The sequence below is a fragment of the Hylobates moloch genome, unplaced genomic scaffold (genome assembly GCF_009828535.3).
Source record: "Hylobates moloch isolate HMO894 unplaced genomic scaffold, HMol_V3 SCAFFOLD_1, whole genome shotgun sequence".
NCBI classification, from domain to species: Eukaryota; Metazoa; Chordata; class Mammalia; order Primates; family Hylobatidae; genus Hylobates; species Hylobates moloch.
The window spans coordinates 104,039,321-104,056,013 of NW_026652276.1; the positions used below are offsets into that span (position 1 = coordinate 104,039,321).

Genomic DNA, 16,693 nt, shown 5'->3' on the forward strand with positions numbered 1-16,693 from the left:
CCAAGTAGTAGCTGGGATTACAGGCATGCAGCACCACACCCGACTACTTTTGTATTTTTCATAGAGATGGGTTTCCAGCATGTTGGCCAGGCTGGTCTTGAACTCCTGACCTCAAGTGATCTGCCCGCCTTGGCCTCCTTCTTAGGGAAAAAAAAAAAAAAAATCACAGGTATTTACAGGCCATTCCAAGTGCCAAAACATTGTTTTTGTTCATGATGACTTCAGTATTAGAGAGGTTAGGAGACTTGCTGCTATATCTTAATAAGGAAACACAAATGTTGCTGTAGCCCAAACTTTTTTCCTCATGTTTCATTGCATTTCACCTTAATTGGTTTCTCTGGTATTCCTATGTATTTTGTGGTGTGCATTTAAAATCATAATTTGGAGTAGAGGTCTTTCTGTGGGCTTCACCAGACTGCCGAGATCAGGGTCAAAACAGGTTAGGACCCCTTCTCTGGAGAGAGTCTCCTTTCTCCTCTTAAGAGGAGCGGTTTTGAGATCTTTTGTCCATTTTCTGACCTTAGCACTTCATCAGCCTTAAAAGCAGCTGGAATTTTTTTCTTTTCTTGGAGATGGGATGTCAGTATGTTGCCCAGGCTGGTCTTGAACCCCTTGGCTCAAGCGATCCTCCAGCCTCAGCCTCCCAATGTGCTGGGATTCGAGGCATGAGCCACCGAGCCCACCGACCAGATGGATGTTTTTGTGCATGCTTTTGATGAATGCTTTCTCTCTCAGCCTGTGCCCAGGGCACCTTCAAGCCCCTGTCAGGAGAAGGGTCCTGCCAGCCATGCCCAGCCAATAGCCATTCTGACACCATCGGATCATCCATCTGCCAGGGCCGCATCGGGTACTTCCGGGCACGCACAGACCCCCGGCGTGCACCCTGCACCAGTAAGTGACCAGCACCCAGGTGCAGTTCATTGGGGAGGGGTCACAGACCCCTGAGGTGGACCCTGACATGGCCCCCATCCTCCCTGGGCTTCGTCCCTTTGTCCCTGGCATGCTGGTCCCTAGCCCGGGGGAACAGGTGGAGCCCGCTGTCTCCAAGGCAAGAGTTCAGCATGGCTGGTGGTTCCTCCACTGCCTTCTCCCCACTGCCGCAGAGCTGGTCAGCCTCTGCCTGACTCCCTGGTCTTCTGCAGCCCCTCTTTCGGCTCCGCGGAGCGTGGTTTCCCGCCTGAACGGCTCCTCCCTGCACCTGGAATGGAGGGCCCCCCCCTGGAGTCCGGTGGCCGAGAGGACCTTACCTATGCCCTCCGTTGCTGGGAGTGCCGACCCGGAGGCTCCTACGTGCCCTGCGGGGGAGACCTGACCTTTGACCTCAGCCCCCGGTACCTGGTGGAGCCCTGGGTGGTGGTTCAAGGGCTACGTCCTGACTTCACCTATACCTTTGAGGTCACTGCATTGAACGGGGTATCCTCCTTAGCCACGGGGCCCGTCCCATTTGAGCCTGTCAATGTCACCACCGACCGAGAGGGTGAGACTTGGGGGCTGGGGCGGCTGGTGGTCTGGCGGGAGAGATGTCACTGAGGGCCTGAAGGGGAGAGGCAGGGGCTGTGAAGTTGGGTCCCCAGAAAGTGTGAGGGGCCAAGGCTTTGGGGGCAAGAGGCAGAAAGAGGGCAATGGCTGGGCGCAGTGGCTCCGTCCTGTAATCCCGGCACTTTCAGAGGCTGAGACAGGCAGATCACTTGAGCCCTGGAGTTCAAGACCAGCCTGGGTAACATAGGAAGATCTTGTCTCTACAAAAAATAAAAATGTTAGCCGGGCGAGGCGGTGTGTGCCTGTGGTCCCAGCTACTCAAGCGGCTGAGGCAGGAGGATCGCTTGAGCCCAGGAGTTGGAGGCTGCAGTGAGCTATGATCGCACCGCTGCACTCCAGCCTGGGTGACAGAGCAGAGGGAGATCCTCTCTCAAAATAAATGAATAAGAAAGAGAGGGTGAGGAGCTCGTAAAGGTGGGCTGGAGAGTTACGTACAGGAAGGCTCCCAGTGGGATGGGGGGCAGAGAGAATCAGAAGGAATTCTCGAAACAGCCGGGGGAAACAGACAAGTGTAGCCAGCAGAGGAAGTGTTGGAAAAGATAAGGGACATGGCCAGGCTGAAGTTTAAGACTAGCCTGGCCAACATGTGGTGAAACCCCGTCTCTACTAAAAATAAAAAAATTAGCCAGGCATGGTGGTGGGCACCTGTCATCCACTTGGGAAGCCGAACCAGAAGAATTGCTTGAACCCGGGAGGCAGAGGTTGCAGTAAGCCGAGACTGCGCCACTGCACTCCAGCCTGGGTGACAGAGCAAGACTCTGTCTCGAAAAAAAAAAATTTTTTTAAGTTAAGGGACGGACCTACCATGCACAAGCGTACCCTGTGTCTCTGCCTCTCACAGTACCTCCTAAAGTGTCCAACATCCGGGTGATGCGGTCCTCACCCAGCAGCTTGAGCCTGGCCTGGGCTGTTCCCTGGGCACCCAGTGGGGCTGTGCTGGACTACGAGGTCAAATACCATGAGAAGGTGAGGCCATCCCCCAGCCCTGGGGTGGGTGGGCAATGGGTTGTGCTCTCCTGGCTGGGACACCTGAGTTGCAGGCACCTGGCGGGCATTTGAATTCCAGCTCTGCCATGAATTCCCTGGGTAGCCTTGGGTAAGCCTTTTGGCCTGTCTGAGCCTCAGACTCTTCATCTGTAAAATAGTTACTGTAATAGTTACCAGCGGCTGGACACAGTGGCTCAGGTTGGGTGTGGTGGCTAACGCCTGTAATACCCAGCACTTTGGGAGGCCAAGGCGAGCAGAATGTTTGAGACTAGGAGTTTGAGACCAGCCTGGGCAACATGGTGAAACTTCATCTCTATAAAAAACTTAAAATGAGCCGGGCGCGGTGGCTCATGCCTGTAATCCCAGAACTTTGAGAGGCTGAGGCGGGCGGATCACAAGGTCAGGAGACCGAGACCATGCTGGCTAACACAGTGAAACCCTGTCTCTACTAAAAATACAAAAAATTAGTCGGGCGCAGTGACGGGCGCCTGTAGTCCCAGCTATTCGGGAGGCTGAGGCAGGAGAATGGCGTGAACCCGGGAGGCGGAGCTTGCAGTGAGCTGAGATAGCGCCACTGCAGTCCGGCCTGGGCAAAAGAACGAGACTCCGTCTCAAAAAAAAGAAAGAAAAAAAAAGAACACAAAACAAAAAAACTTAAAAATGAAAAAAATTAGACTGGGCACAGTGGCTCATGCCTATAATCCCAGCACTTTGGGAGGCCGAGGTGGGTAGAACACCTGGGGTGAAGAGTTCGAGACCAGCCTGGCCAAGATGGTGAAATCCCCGTCTCTACTACAAATACCAAAATCAGCTGGGCGTGTTGGTGAGCCCCTGTAATCCCAGCTATTCAGGAGGCTGAGACAGGAGAATCACTTGAACCCAAGTGATTCTCGACTTGAGTTCGAGGCTGCAGTGAGTCGTGTTTGCACCATTGCATTCCAGCCTGAGAGACTGAGACCTTGTCTTAAAAAAAAGGAATGATATTATGAATACAGCACACGGCTTGCATACGTTAAGTTCTCCCAAAGGCCTCACCAGTTGCGAGGCAGGCTAGTGATGGGAGTGGAGGGCGAGGGGAGGACGCAGAAAGAGCAGCAGGAACTTGGGGCCCCAGGTGACGGCCACCCCCATACCTCTCCTGGACAGGGCGCCGAGGGTCCCAGCAGCGTGCGGTTCTTGAAGACGTCAGAAAACCGGGCAGAGCTGCGGAGGCTGAAGCGGGGAGCCAGCTATCTGGTGCAGGTACAGGCGCGCTCTGAGGCTGGCTACGGGCCCTTCGGCCAGGAACATCACAGCCAGACCCAACTGGATGGTGGGCCTGGGGAAGGGGGTGAGGGTGGGGGTTGGGGTTGGAAAGACCCCCAAAGTTCCTGGAAAGACCCCAGGTCCCCAAAGTCCCATCTTCTTTTCTTTTTTTTTCTTTTTTTTGTGAGACGGAGTCTTACTCTGTCCCTCTGGCTGGAGTACAGTGGCGCCATCTCGGCTCACTGCAACCTCCATCTCCTGGGTTCAAGCGATTCTCCTGCCTCAGCCTCCCGAGTAGCTGGGATTACAGGCGTGTGCCACCACGCCTGGCCGATTTTTTTTTTTTTTTTTTGAGACGGAGTCTCGCTCTGTCGCCCAGGCTAGAGTGCAGTGGCGCGATCTCGGCTCACTGCAAGCTCCGCCTCCCGGGTTCACGCCATTCTCCTGCCTCAGTCTCTCCGAGTAGCTGGGACTACAGGCGCCCGCCACCGTGCCCGGCTAATTTTTTGTATTTTTTTTTTTTAGTAGAGACGGGGTTTCACCGTGGTCTCGATCTCCTGACCTCGTGATCCACCCGCCTCGGCCTCCCAAAGTGCTGGGATTACAAGCGTGAGCCACCGCGCCCGGCCTTCAGCTCGATTTTTTGTATTTTTAGTAGAGACGGGGTTTCACCATATTCGCCAGGCTGGTCTTGAACTCCTGACCTTGTGATTCGCCCGCCTCGGCCTCCCAAAGTGCTGGGATTACAGGCGTGAGCCACTGCACCCGGCCAAAGTCCTGTCTTCATGTTGTCCTTCTTCCTGTGGATCACATGGCATGCCCTAGAGAGGAGAGAATGTAGGATGTGGAAACCAAAACCAACAGCTGAGTGTGAAGTCTGGCCTGCTTCACTCTGTACCCCCAGGCTGGAGTGCACTTGCACGATCAAAGCTCATTGCACAGCCAGGCACAGTGGCTCACCCTGTAATCCCAGCACTTTGGGAGGCTGAAGCTGGAGGATCACTTGAGGTCAGGAGTTCGAGACCAGTCTGGCCAGCATGGTGAAACCGCATCTCTACTAAAAATACAGAAGTTAGCTGAGCGTGGTGGTGCACACCTGTAATCCCAGCTACTCGGGAGGCCGAGGCAGGAGAATTGCTTGAACCTGGGAGGTGGAGGTTGCAGTGAGCTGAGATTGTGCCACTGCACTCCAGCCTGGGCAACAGAGCAAGGCTCTGTGTCAAATAAAAAAGCTCACCGCAGGCTTGACGTTTAGCGACAACCTGACCCCTGAGCTCCCCATTCCCCATCCAACAAAATGGGAATATCATCAAGCTTCCTGCAGGGCTTTGAGGATTGGAGGTAACAGGTTATTTTTAATATGCTAGGCCAATGGCTTTCTTTTTTAATTTTTTTTTTTTTTTTTTTTTTTTTTTTGAGACGGAGTCTCGCTCTGTCGCCCAGGCTGGAGTGCGGTGGCACGTTCTCGGCTCACTGCAAGCTGACCTCCTGGTCTCCATCTCCTGACCTCCTGATCCACCCACCTCGGCCTCCCGAAGTGCTGGGACTACTGGCGTGAGCCACCACACCCAGCCTAACTTTTTTTTCTTTTTTTTAAGAGAGAGGATCTTTTTATCACCCAGGCTAGAGTGCGGTGGCACCATCATAGCTCACTGCAGCCTGCAACTCCCAAGCTCAACCAATCCTTCCACCTCAGCCTCCCAAGTAGCTGGGGCTACAGGCATGTGCCACCATGCTCAACTAAATTTTTTTTTATGTTTTGTTGAGACAGTTTCCCTATGTTGCCCAGGCTGGTCTCAAATTCCTGGCCTCAAGCAATCCTCCTGCATCGGCCTCGCAAAGTGCTGGGATTATAGGCATGAGCTGCCGCACCCGGCCTTGGACCAGTGGCTTTCTAAACCTTGTAATTTTCTGTAATAGCTTTACTGAAATACAGTTCCCCTGCCATACAATTTGCCTGTTTGAAGTGTACAATCGATGACTTTTGATACATTCACAGAATTGTGCAGCCAGCACCACAAGTAATTTTGGGACATTTTCAGCACCCTCAAAAGAGACCCTATAGCCCTTAGCCATCACCCCCCACCCAGATCTTTCTATTGCCTTAGCCCCTGGCAAGCACTAATCCACTTTCTGTCTTGAAATCTTCCAGTGTGGTCTTTTGTGACTGTTCACCGAGCAGAATGTTTTCAAGGTTTACACATGCTGTAGTATATATCCGTGGGTTTTTTCGGTTGTGGTTTGTTTTTTGTTTGTTTCGGAGACAGGTCTCGCTCTGTCACCCAGGCTGGAGTGCAGTGGTTCAGTTACAGCTCACTGCAGCCTCAACCTTCCAGGCTCAAGTGATCCTCCCACCTCAGCCTCCCAAGTAGCTGGGACTGCAGGCATGAGTCACCATGCCCAGCTAATTTTTTTTGGTATTTTTTTAAAGACGGGGTTTCACTATGTTTCCCAGGCTGGTCTTGAACTCCTGAGCTCAGGCAATCCGCCCACCTCAGCCTCCCAAAGTGCTGTGATTACAGGTATGAGCCACTGAACCTGGCCTGTTTTTTGTTTTTGTTTTTAACACACGATTTTGCTCTGTCACCCAGGCTGGAATGTAATGGTATGATCATAGTGCGTTGCAGCCTCAAACCCCTGGGCTCAAGTGATCCTCCCACCTCAGCCTCCTGAGTAGCTGGGACCACACGTGCTCACCACCATGCCCAGCTAATTATTATTATTTTTTGGTAGAGATGGGGTCTTGCTATGTTTCCCAGGCTGGTCTTGAACACCTGGCCTCAAACAATCCTCCCGCCTCAGCATCTTAAAGTGCTGGGATTACAGGCGTGAGCTACTGCTCCTGGCCAATATTTCGTTTCTTTTTATGGAGACGTAATAATCAGTTGTATGGAAATAGCCGATTTTATTATTGTATCTTTTGGTGAACATTTCAATTGTTTCCACTTTTTGGATAAAAACCTAAAAATGTTTCACCTTTAGAACGTTTCATTGAATGGAGATTTTTTTGTGGACTCTGGTATTTATGCTAGAACCAAATCAAAACCACTCTGGCAGCTGGGCATGCTGGCTCATGCCCAGGCCGGTTTGAGACCAGCCTGGCCAACATGGTGAAACCCCATCTCTACTAAAAATACATAAATTAGCCGAGCATGGTGGTACACACCTGTAATCCCAGCTACTCAGGAGGCTGAGGCAGGAGAATTGCAGAACCCGGGAGGCAGAGATCGCAGTGAGCCGAGATTGCGCCACTGCACTCCAGCCTGGGCGACAGAGTGAGACTGCGTCTCAAAAAAACAAACAAAAAAATACTTTGGCAGTGGAAAGATTGCGAAACTTCCTCCCTTGCCCTGAGGGACTTCAGAGGAGCCTGCTGGCCCCTGGGGGACAGTGTGAAACCCACTGTTTGTTCCCTGACCCTGCCTGCTTGTGTCCTCTCCCTCCACCTGTCCCCTGTACTGGGGACCTGTTCTCAGGAGATCACAGTTCATTGCCCAAAGCCGGGGCTGGGGCCTCCTGCAGGTCCATCAGTTTCTCCTGATCAGCAGCCTTTTCCTCCGCAGAGAGCGAGGGCTGGCGGGAGCAGCTGGCCCTGATTGTGGGCACGGCAGTCGTGGGTGCGGTCCTGGTCCTGGTGGTCATTGTGGTCGCCGTTCTCTGCCTCAGGTAAGGGCTCTGACACCCGGAGGCCCCTGGAAGCCCTGAGTTGATGGCCAATTGCCTGGGTGCTACAGGGCAAGCCTTTCTGGGTGCCCCCAGCCTCTTTTTACTTGAAATCTCCTCCAATCCCTGCTCCTCCTTTTGCTGTGTGCTTCATAAAGATGTGTGACTCAGTTTACCTTTTGCTTCTTTCCCATTGGCTACAGGAAGCAGAGCAACGGGAGAGAAACAGAATATTCAGACAAACATGGACAGTATCTCATCGGGCACCGTGGGTTGCCCTAATTTGATGGAAATAGGGGCTTGGGGCCGGGTGCGGTGGCTCCTATCTATAATCCCAGCACTTTGGGAGGCAGAGGTGGGCAGATCACTTGAGGTCAGGAGTTTGAGACCAGCCTGGCCAACATGTTGAAACTCCATCTCTATAAAAAATACAACAGTTAGCCGGGCATGGTGGTGGACACCTGTAATCCCAGCTACTCAGGCAGCTGAGGCAGGAGAATCACTTTAACCCAGGAGGCGGAGATTTCAGTGAGCCAAGATCGCATTACTGTACTCTAGGCCTGGGTGACAGAGCGAGACTCCATCTCAGGAAAAAAAAAAAAAAAAAACCACGGAGATAGGGGCTTGGGGCCAAGAGCTATGAGCCGAGCCTCCGAGTCCAGTGGGAGTTAATTCCTGGCTGACAGGACCCTGCCTGATTTCTCAGATACTAAGGTCTACATCGACCCCTTCACTTATGAAGACCCTAATGAGGCTGTGAGAGAATTTGCAAAAGAGATCAATGTCTCCTCGTCAAGACTGAAGGGGTGATTGGTGCAGGTGAGAGCGGAAGGCTTCCCAGGCACCTGGGAACAAAGCGGGGGTGGGCAGGGCCACACCGGGGTGGGAGAGCTGATGACCTCCGCGTCCTTATTTGAAGGTGAGTTTGGCGAGGTGTGCTGGGGGCGGCTCAAGGCCCCGGGGAAGAAGGAGAGCTGTGTGGCAATCAAGACCCTGAAGGGTGGCTACATGGAGCCGCAGCGGCGCGAGTTCCTGAGCGAGGCCTCCATCATGGGCCAGTTCGAACACCCCAATATCATCTGCCTGGAGGGTGTGGTCACCAACAGCATGCCCGTCATGATTCTCATGGAGTTCATGGAGAACAGCGCCCTGGACTCCTTCCTGCGGGTGAGCACCCTCCCTGGCTTCTGCGGCCACCCGGAGTTCCCACTTACACCCAGAGGCCACTTGGGTTAAGAAGCCAGGACAGACAGTGGGTCCCAGGTCACCTCCTCCAGCCTTTTCCTCTTGGGCTAAGCCCTGGTCCTCTGCCTTTTTTTTTTTTTTTTTTAAGACAGAGCCTCGCTCTGTCACCCAGGCTGGAGTGCGGTGGCGCGATCTTGGCTCATTGCCGTCTCCACCTCCAGGGTCCAAGCGATTCTCCTGCCTCAGTCTCCCAAGTAACTGGTACTATAGGCGTGCACCACCATGCCGACTAATTTTTGTATTTATAGTAGACACAGGATTTCACCATGTAGGCCAGGCTGGTATCAAACCCCTGACCTCAAGTGATCTCAGCCTCCCAAAGTGCTAGTATTACAGGTGTGAGGCACCACACCCGGCCAGCCCTCTGCCTTTAATTTTCCCTCTGGGAAAGGCTGGGCTCCTGGGACCTTCCTTTCCCGCTGCCCCATACAGCTGAAGGTTGTCATTCCTTCTTTTTTTTAATTTTAATTTAATTTATTTTTTTTTTTTTTTTTCGAGATGGGGTTTCACTCTTGTTGCCCAGGCTGGAGTGCAATGGCACGATCTCGGCTCACTGCAACCTCCGCCTCCCAGGTTCAAGTGATTCTCCTGCCTCAGCCTCCCCAGTAGCTGGGATTATAGGCATGTGCCACCACACCTGGCTAATTTTGTATTTTTAGTAGAGACGGGGTTTTTCCATGTTTGTCAGGCTGGTCTCGAACTCCCGACCTAGGATGATCCACCCGCCTCGGCCTCCCAAAGTGCTGGGATTACAGGCGTGAGCCACCACGCCCGGCCAGTTTTTTTTTTTTTTTTTTAAGACAGGGTCTCACTCTGTCGTCCAGGCTGGAGTGCAGTGGTGCATTCATAGCTCACTGCAGCGTTGACCTCCTGGACTCAAGTGATCCTCCCGCCTCAGTCTCCTGAGTAGCTAGAACTACACTCATGTACCACCATGCTCAGCAAACTTTAAAATTTTTTTGTAGAGACAGGATCTCGATAGGTTGCCCAGGCTGGTCTGAAACTCCTGGCCTCAAGCGAGCCTCCCCCCTCAGCCTCCCACAGCACTGGGATTACAGGCATGAGCCACTGTGCCTGGCTTGTCATTCCTTCTTTTGACAAATATTTACTGAGTGCTTTCTATGCACCGGTCATCCTCCCAGTTCCCGGGAATAAAGCTACGCACACGGCAAACTGGATTTCTGCTCCTGGGGAGCAGACGGTCTAATGGGGCAGGGGGACTGAAAATTAGCAAGTAAATAGATGGGCTTTTTAAAAAAGTACACAAATCATTTCAAATGTGAAAAAAAGCAAACGGGGTCCTTCATGCAACTGGCTAGAGAGGAAAGGGAACTGCTTACTTGATTTGGTCACTTTACCAGATTTTACTGACTTTTTTTTTTTTTTTTTAACTTTATTAGGCTTTTTTTTTTTTTTTTTTCTTGAGACGGAGTCTCCGTCTGTCACCCAGACTGGAGTGCAGTGGTGCGTTCTTGGCTCACCGCAACATCCACCTCCTGGGTTCAAGTGATTCTCCTGCCTCAGCCTTCCAAGTAGCTTGGAATTACAGGCATGCACCACCATACCCGGTTGATGTTTGTATTTTTAGTAGAGACGGGGTTTCATCATGTTGCCCAGGGTGGTCTTGAACTCCTGGGCTCAAGTGATCCACCTATCTCGGCCCCTCAAAGTGCTGGGATTACAGACATGAGCCACCATGCCCGGCCTAGGCATCTTTTTAAAAAAATCAAAACATTTTCCTATGTAGCAAAATAACATTGCATTGAACAGAATTATAGCGATTCCCTAGCGTCATTGAATACCCAGTTGATTTTCACATTTCTCTAGTTGTTCCAAAAATGTCCTTCACTGCTGCTTTATTCCAACCAGGATCCAGTTCAGGACCGGGCTTTGTGCCTGGTTATTATATATATTTTATTTGTTTGTTTATTTTAGAAACAAAGTCTCGCCCTGTCGCCCAGTTTAGAGTGCAGTGATGCAATCACAGCTCACTGCAGTGTCCAAACTCCTTAGCTCGGGTGATCCTCCTGCCTCAGCCTCCTGGGTAGCTGGAACTACAGGTGCATGGCTAATTTTTAAATTTTTTGTGGAGATGGGGGTCTCGCCATGTTGCCCAGGCTGGTCTCAAGCTCCTGGACTCAAGCGATCCTTCCTCCTTAACCTCCCAAAGTGCTGCGATTACAGGCATGAGCCACCACGCCTGCTGATTATTATATTTTCGAGCCTTTCTAAGTTTTGAGCAGTTCCTTATGATGACACTGACACACTGAAGGGTTGGGTCCCTTGTCCGCCGAATGTCTTGTTTTCTAGATTTATGAAATTATTCTTGTGGGATCATTTAGCTTGTCTGTCTGTATTTCCTGTAAGAGAAGCTCTATCTGATGTGGGGTTTTTTTGGTTTTGTTTGTTTGTTTTTTGAGATGGAGTCCTGCTGTCGCCCATGCTGGAGTGCAATGGCATGATCTTGGCTCACTGCAACCTCCGCCTCCTGGGTCCTAGAGATTCTTCTGCCTCAGCCTCTTGACTAGCTGGGACTACAGGCGAGTGCCACCATGCCCAGCTAATTTTTTGTATTTTTAGTAGAGACAGGGTTTCACCATATTGGCCAGGATGGTCTCGAACTTCTGACCTCGTGATCTGCCGACCACCTTGGCCTCCCAAAGTGCTGGGATTACAGGCATGAGCCACCATGCCTGGCTAATTTTTGTATTTTTAGTAGAGACAGGGCTTCGCCATGTTGGCCGGGCTGATCTGAAACCCCTGACCTCAAGCCATTCACCCTCCTTGGCCTCCCAAAGTGCTGGGCTTAAACGCGTGAACCACTGTGCCTGGTCGAAGAGACAGAAAGGGTCTTTAAGGCGCAGTGGCACACACCTGTAATCCCAGCACTTGGGGAAGCCGAGGCTGGTGGATCACTCGAGGCCAGGAGTTAGAGATCACCCTGGGCAACATGGTGAAACCCCGTCTCTACAAAAAAATACAAAAATGTGCAGAGCCTGATGGCGCGTATCTGTAGTCCCAGCTACTTGGGAGGCTGAGGTGGGAGGATCACTCGAGCCTGGGAGATCGAGGCTGTAGTGAGTCGTCATTGCACTACTGCATTCCAACCTGGGCGATCCCATCTCTTAAAAAGAGAGAGAGATGGGAAGGCCAGCACAGGTGAACCTGGTGAACAGAGGAGAGATGGTAGACTCTGCATTGGGCAGTGTGACGGGAACCCGCTGGAGGGCTTTGGCAGGAGAGTAGTTTAAGAGGATCCCGGCTGGGCACGGTGGCTCACACCTGTAATCCCAGCACTTTGGGAGGCCGAGGCAGGTGGATCACTTGAGGTCAGGAGTTCAAGACCAGCCTGGCCAAGGTGGTGAAACCCTGTCTCTACTAAAAATACAAAAATTAGCCAGGCATGGTTGTGCGCCCCTGTAATCCCAGCTACTCAGGAGACTAAGACAGGAGAATTCCTTCAACTCAGGAGGCGGAGGTTGCAGTGAGCCGAGATAACGCCACTTTACTCCAGCCTGGGCAGTAGAGCGAGACTCCATCTCAAAATAAATAAATAAATAAAAAGACCTCTTTGCTGGGTGCTGGGGAGCAAGAGCAGGAGCTGAGAGAGGCCTGCAGCAGAAGCCTGTTGCCAGCATCCAGGCCGTGGGGTGAAGGGAAGGGTTTGGATTTGGGACATGTCTTGGAAGCATCACCACCAGAACTTGCTGATGGATTGGAAGTGGCTGATGAGGGAGAAAAGGGGGTCACAGGAAACTCTGAGGTCTATTCCCTGACCATCTGGCAAGTGGTGGTGTTGCCACAAACTGAGCGGGGAGTAGGGCAGGTGCAGATCTGGAGGATGGATTCAAAATTCAGTTTTTGGACTCTATGTCCCTGGTTCTGTAGGGCTGCAGATGGTCTCCCAAATCTTAGCTGAACTCAGAAGATGGGATTTGTTTACTGTCTGTGACTTGTTGGTTTCCCTGGTGAGAGCGAACTCTTTAAAGGTCAAGGTTGGGCTTCAGACCTTGGTTTTTGCACTGATCGTTGGTCATACTGCAGTTCTTCACTGTTCTCTTGCAAATCCACACACAGGTAGTCCAAGAGGGCTGAGCAATTCTGTGGTTGGATCAGCACCAGTGTATCTCCACCTGTAGACAGGTTGCTCAGGTGACTCATGCCTGTAATCCCAGCACCTTGGGAGGCCAAGGTGGGAAGATCGCTTGAGGCCAGGAGTTGGAGACAAGCCTGGGAAACACAGACCCCATCTCTACCAAAAAAACCCTTTGTTTTAATTAGCCAGGTGCAGTGGTGTGCACCTGTAGTCCCAACTACTAAGGAGGCTGAGGCAGAAGGATCGTTTGAGCCTAGGAGTTTAAGGCTGCAGTGAACCATGATCGTGCCACTGCACTCCAACCTGGGGGAAAGAAAGAGACCTTGTCTCTAAAAAACTAAAAACAGAAAAGCATTTGTTGAGTATTTCCTGGGTATAAAGCAGTGTACCAGGTTAAATGGAAGGGAAAGTTGAAATAATTTTTCAAATTATAATCTGATTGGGAGAGACTGAATGCTTACCATTGAAACAGGAACCATTGTAAGCAATGTGTTGTGATACTGTAGCCAGAGCTGAGAAAACTTGGGAAAAGAGAAAGGAGGAAGGCTCACTTGAGGGAGTTGGGGGGCTTGCCCTACAGGTGAGTTGCGAGGTGGGTCTGGAAGTGACAGATACAGTTTAGGAAGTGGACGGGAGGCTGGGTGCAGTGACTCAACACCTGTAATCCCAGTGCTTTGGGAGACCCAGGCAGAAGGATCACTTCAGGCCAGGGCAACATAATGGGAACCTATCTCTACTAAAAATTAAAAAATTATCCAGGCATAGTGGCACATGCCTATTGTTCCAGCTACTTGGGAGGCTCGCCTGAGCCCTGGAGGTTGAGGCTGCAGTGAGCTATGATGGCACCACTACACTACAGCCTGGGCGACAGAACAAGACCGTCTCTAAAAAAAAAAGATGTGGATGGGAGGGGGAATGGTGGGTGGGCTGTCCTCACCAAGCCCCCACCCCATCTGCTCTCCAGCTAAATGACAGACAGTTCAGGGTCATCCAGCTCGTGGGCATGCTGCGGGGCATCGCCTCGGGCATGCGGTACCTTGCCGAGATGAGCTACATCCACCGAGACCTGGCTGCTCGCAACATCCTAGTCAACAGCAACCTCGTCTGCAAAGTGTCTGACTTTGGCCTTTCCCGTTTCCTGGAGGAGAACTCTTCCGATCCCACCTACACGAGCTCCCTGGTAATGCTGGGGACCAGGGGTGTGAGCTTCTTAGGGCTGGGTCGGGAGGGCAGGTTGGAAAGGCGGGAGGCTGAGGGTTTGGCAGCCCTGCTCCAGGGAGAGGATACAGGAGCAGGCTGTGGGTGGGGGAACAGTCAGCTCCAGGAAGCTGACTTCCAGATGTCTAGGAAAATAACAGTTGGATAACCTGGGCAACATAGCAAGACCCCATCTCTACAAAAAAATTAAAAGATTAGCCAGGCACAGTGGCATGCATGTAGTCCCAGCTCCTTGGGAGGTTGAGGCAGGAGGATTGCTTAAGCCCAGGAGTTGGAGGCTGCAGTGAGCTATGAATATGCCACTGTACTGCGGCCTGGGCGACAGAGCAAGACCCTGTCTCAAAAGAAAGAACAGTGGCCAGGTGTGGTGGCTCACGCCTGTAAATCCAGCACTTTGGGAGGCTGAGGCAGGAGGATCGTCTGAGGTCAGGAGTTCAAGACCAGCCTGGCCAACATGGGAAACGCTGTCGCTGCTAAAAATACAAAATTAGCTGAGGGTGGTGGTACACGCCTGTAATCCGAGCTACTCGGGAGGCTGAGGTGGGAGAACCAGTTGAACCTGGGAGGCGGAGTTTCAGTGAGCCAAGATCACGCCACTGCACTCCAACCTGGGCAAACAGAGTTGGCGAGTAGGAGGCTTGGGGCCTGAGCTAGGGGAAAAAAGCAGAGGCAGGTGGGGGACTGGGGGGCAGTGTGCTGGATCTGGTGAGTCCTTCAGTGAGTCCCCCCGCTCACCTTTTCTCCTCCTCTTGCAGGGAGGAAAGATTCCCATCGATGGACCGCCCCGGAGGCCATTGCCTTCCGGAAGTTCACTTCCGCCAGTGATGCCTGGAGTTATGGGATTGTAATGTGGGAGGTGATGTCATTTGGGGAGAGGCCGTACTGGGACATGAGCAATCAGGACGTAAGTGTCCCGTGGTCATACCAGGCTTTCCTCGGGTGTTCTCTCACCTGGGATTTGGGGTGAAGGGTGGGTTCCCAGAGAGTCATCACTGCTGGGTTCTTGAGACCATGGAGATGACAAAAAGGAGAATTGATCTTTGTATCAAAGAGTTGAGATACAGGGCCAGGCCTGGTGGCTCACGCCTGTAATCCCAGCACTGTGGGAGGTTGAGGAGGGAGGATCACTTGAACTCAGGATCTCAAGACCAGCCTGGGCAACATAGCCGGATCCTACCTCTACAAAAAATTTTTAAAAAGAGTTGGGGACCGGGCGCTATGTCTCATGCCTGTAATCCTAGCACTTTGGGAGGCCAAGGTGGGCAGATCACCTGAGGTCAGGAGTTCAAGACCAGCCTGGCCAACATGGTGAAACCCCATCCCTAAAAAAATACAAAAAATTAGCCAAGCATGATGGCGGGTGCCTGTAATCCCAGCTACTCGGGAGGCTGAGACAGGATAATCGCTTGAACCCAGGAACAGAGGTTGCAGTGAGCTGAGATCACGCCATTGCATTCCAGCCTAGGCAACTGAGCGAGACTCTATCTTAATAAATAAATAAATACATACATACATACATACATAAAAGAGTTGGATACAGCATATTTGGGTCGCAGAAGGATACAGAGATGGAGGGCAGGGTTGGGAGGTAACATGTCTGTATCATAGCCAAGAGCTGCTGGGGCCTCCAGCCACAGAGAGCTTCAGCTCCGGCTAGGAGGATTCCTGGATCTGTTATTTTTTGGGGGGCTGTGCCTCCTATCCTACCATCTTCCAAGTCACCATTTCCTGGGCCTGTTAGCATCTTTGCTTTTCCTAGACAGCCTCACCCAGAGCTTCTTCCCCTCTTTCCAGGTGATCAATGCCATTGAACAGGACTACCGGCTGCCCCCGCCCCCAGACTGTCCCACCTCCCTCCACCAGCTCATGCTGGTCTGTTGGCAGAAAGACCGGAATGCCCGGCCCCGCTTCCCCCAGGTGGTCAGCGCCCTGGACAAGATGATCCGGAACCCTGCCAGCCTCAAAATCGTGCCACTGCCCACCAGCCTAGGTAACAGAACAAGACCCTGTCTCTGAAAAAAAAATTTTTTTAATTAGTTGAATAGGGTACTTCATGCCTCCAGAGGTAGGAGGATGGCTTGAGCCCAGGAGTTTGAGGCTGCAGTGAGCTATGACCATGCCACTGCATTCCAGCCTGAGTGACAAAGAGAGACCATGTCTCAAACAAGAAAAAAAAAATACTTCCTCCAAAGAATCATGTCCCCCCTCCACCAATAAACCTCACGCCTCCTAGCCCTAGCTTCGGGGTTTTGTTTTGTTTTTTTGTTTTGTTTTGTTTTTTTTGATGCAGTGTCTCTGTTGCCCAGGCTGGAGTGCAGTGGCGCAATCTCGGCCCACTGCAACCTCCGTCTCCCTGGTTCAAGCGATTCTCCTGCCTCAGCCTTCCAAGTAGCTGAAATTACAGGCACATGTCACCACACCCTAATTTTTTTGTATTTTTTTTAGTAGAGACGGGGTTTTACCATGTCGGTCAGGCTGGTATCAAACCAGCCCACCTTGGCCTCCCAAAGTGCTGGGATTACAGGCATGAGCCCCTGCGCACAGCCGGACCTGGGTTCTTGACTCTTTTCTGGAAGGCAGGGAGAACCCAGGACTAGTTTCCCAGGGACCCTGTACCTGCCAGAGGAGCGTCATAGCCCAGCTGTTCTTTCTGTCCTCCTGGGTATGGGAGTGTGTCAGCTCCCAGGGGAGTCCCACTAC

General features: G+C 52.0%; 1 protein-coding gene across 1 annotated transcript; it reads left to right on the top strand.

Moving 5' to 3' along the window:
* The first annotated feature begins 272 nt into the window (after window positions 1-272).
* On the top strand, window positions 273-16,687 carry LOC116811750 (ephrin type-B receptor 4-like). The gene is given in 12 exon segments (XM_058444210.1): window positions 273-891; window positions 1,143-1,213; window positions 1,216-1,477; window positions 2,381-2,505; window positions 3,673-3,838; window positions 8,141-8,221; window positions 8,224-8,253; window positions 8,354-8,601; window positions 13,740-13,955; window positions 14,749-14,761; window positions 14,764-14,897; window positions 15,788-16,687. Coding segments are annotated over 12 exon segments (1,740 nt in total). The 5' UTR covers window positions 273-719; the 3' UTR covers window positions 16,010-16,687.
* Window positions 16,688-16,693: the final 6 nt, after the last annotated feature.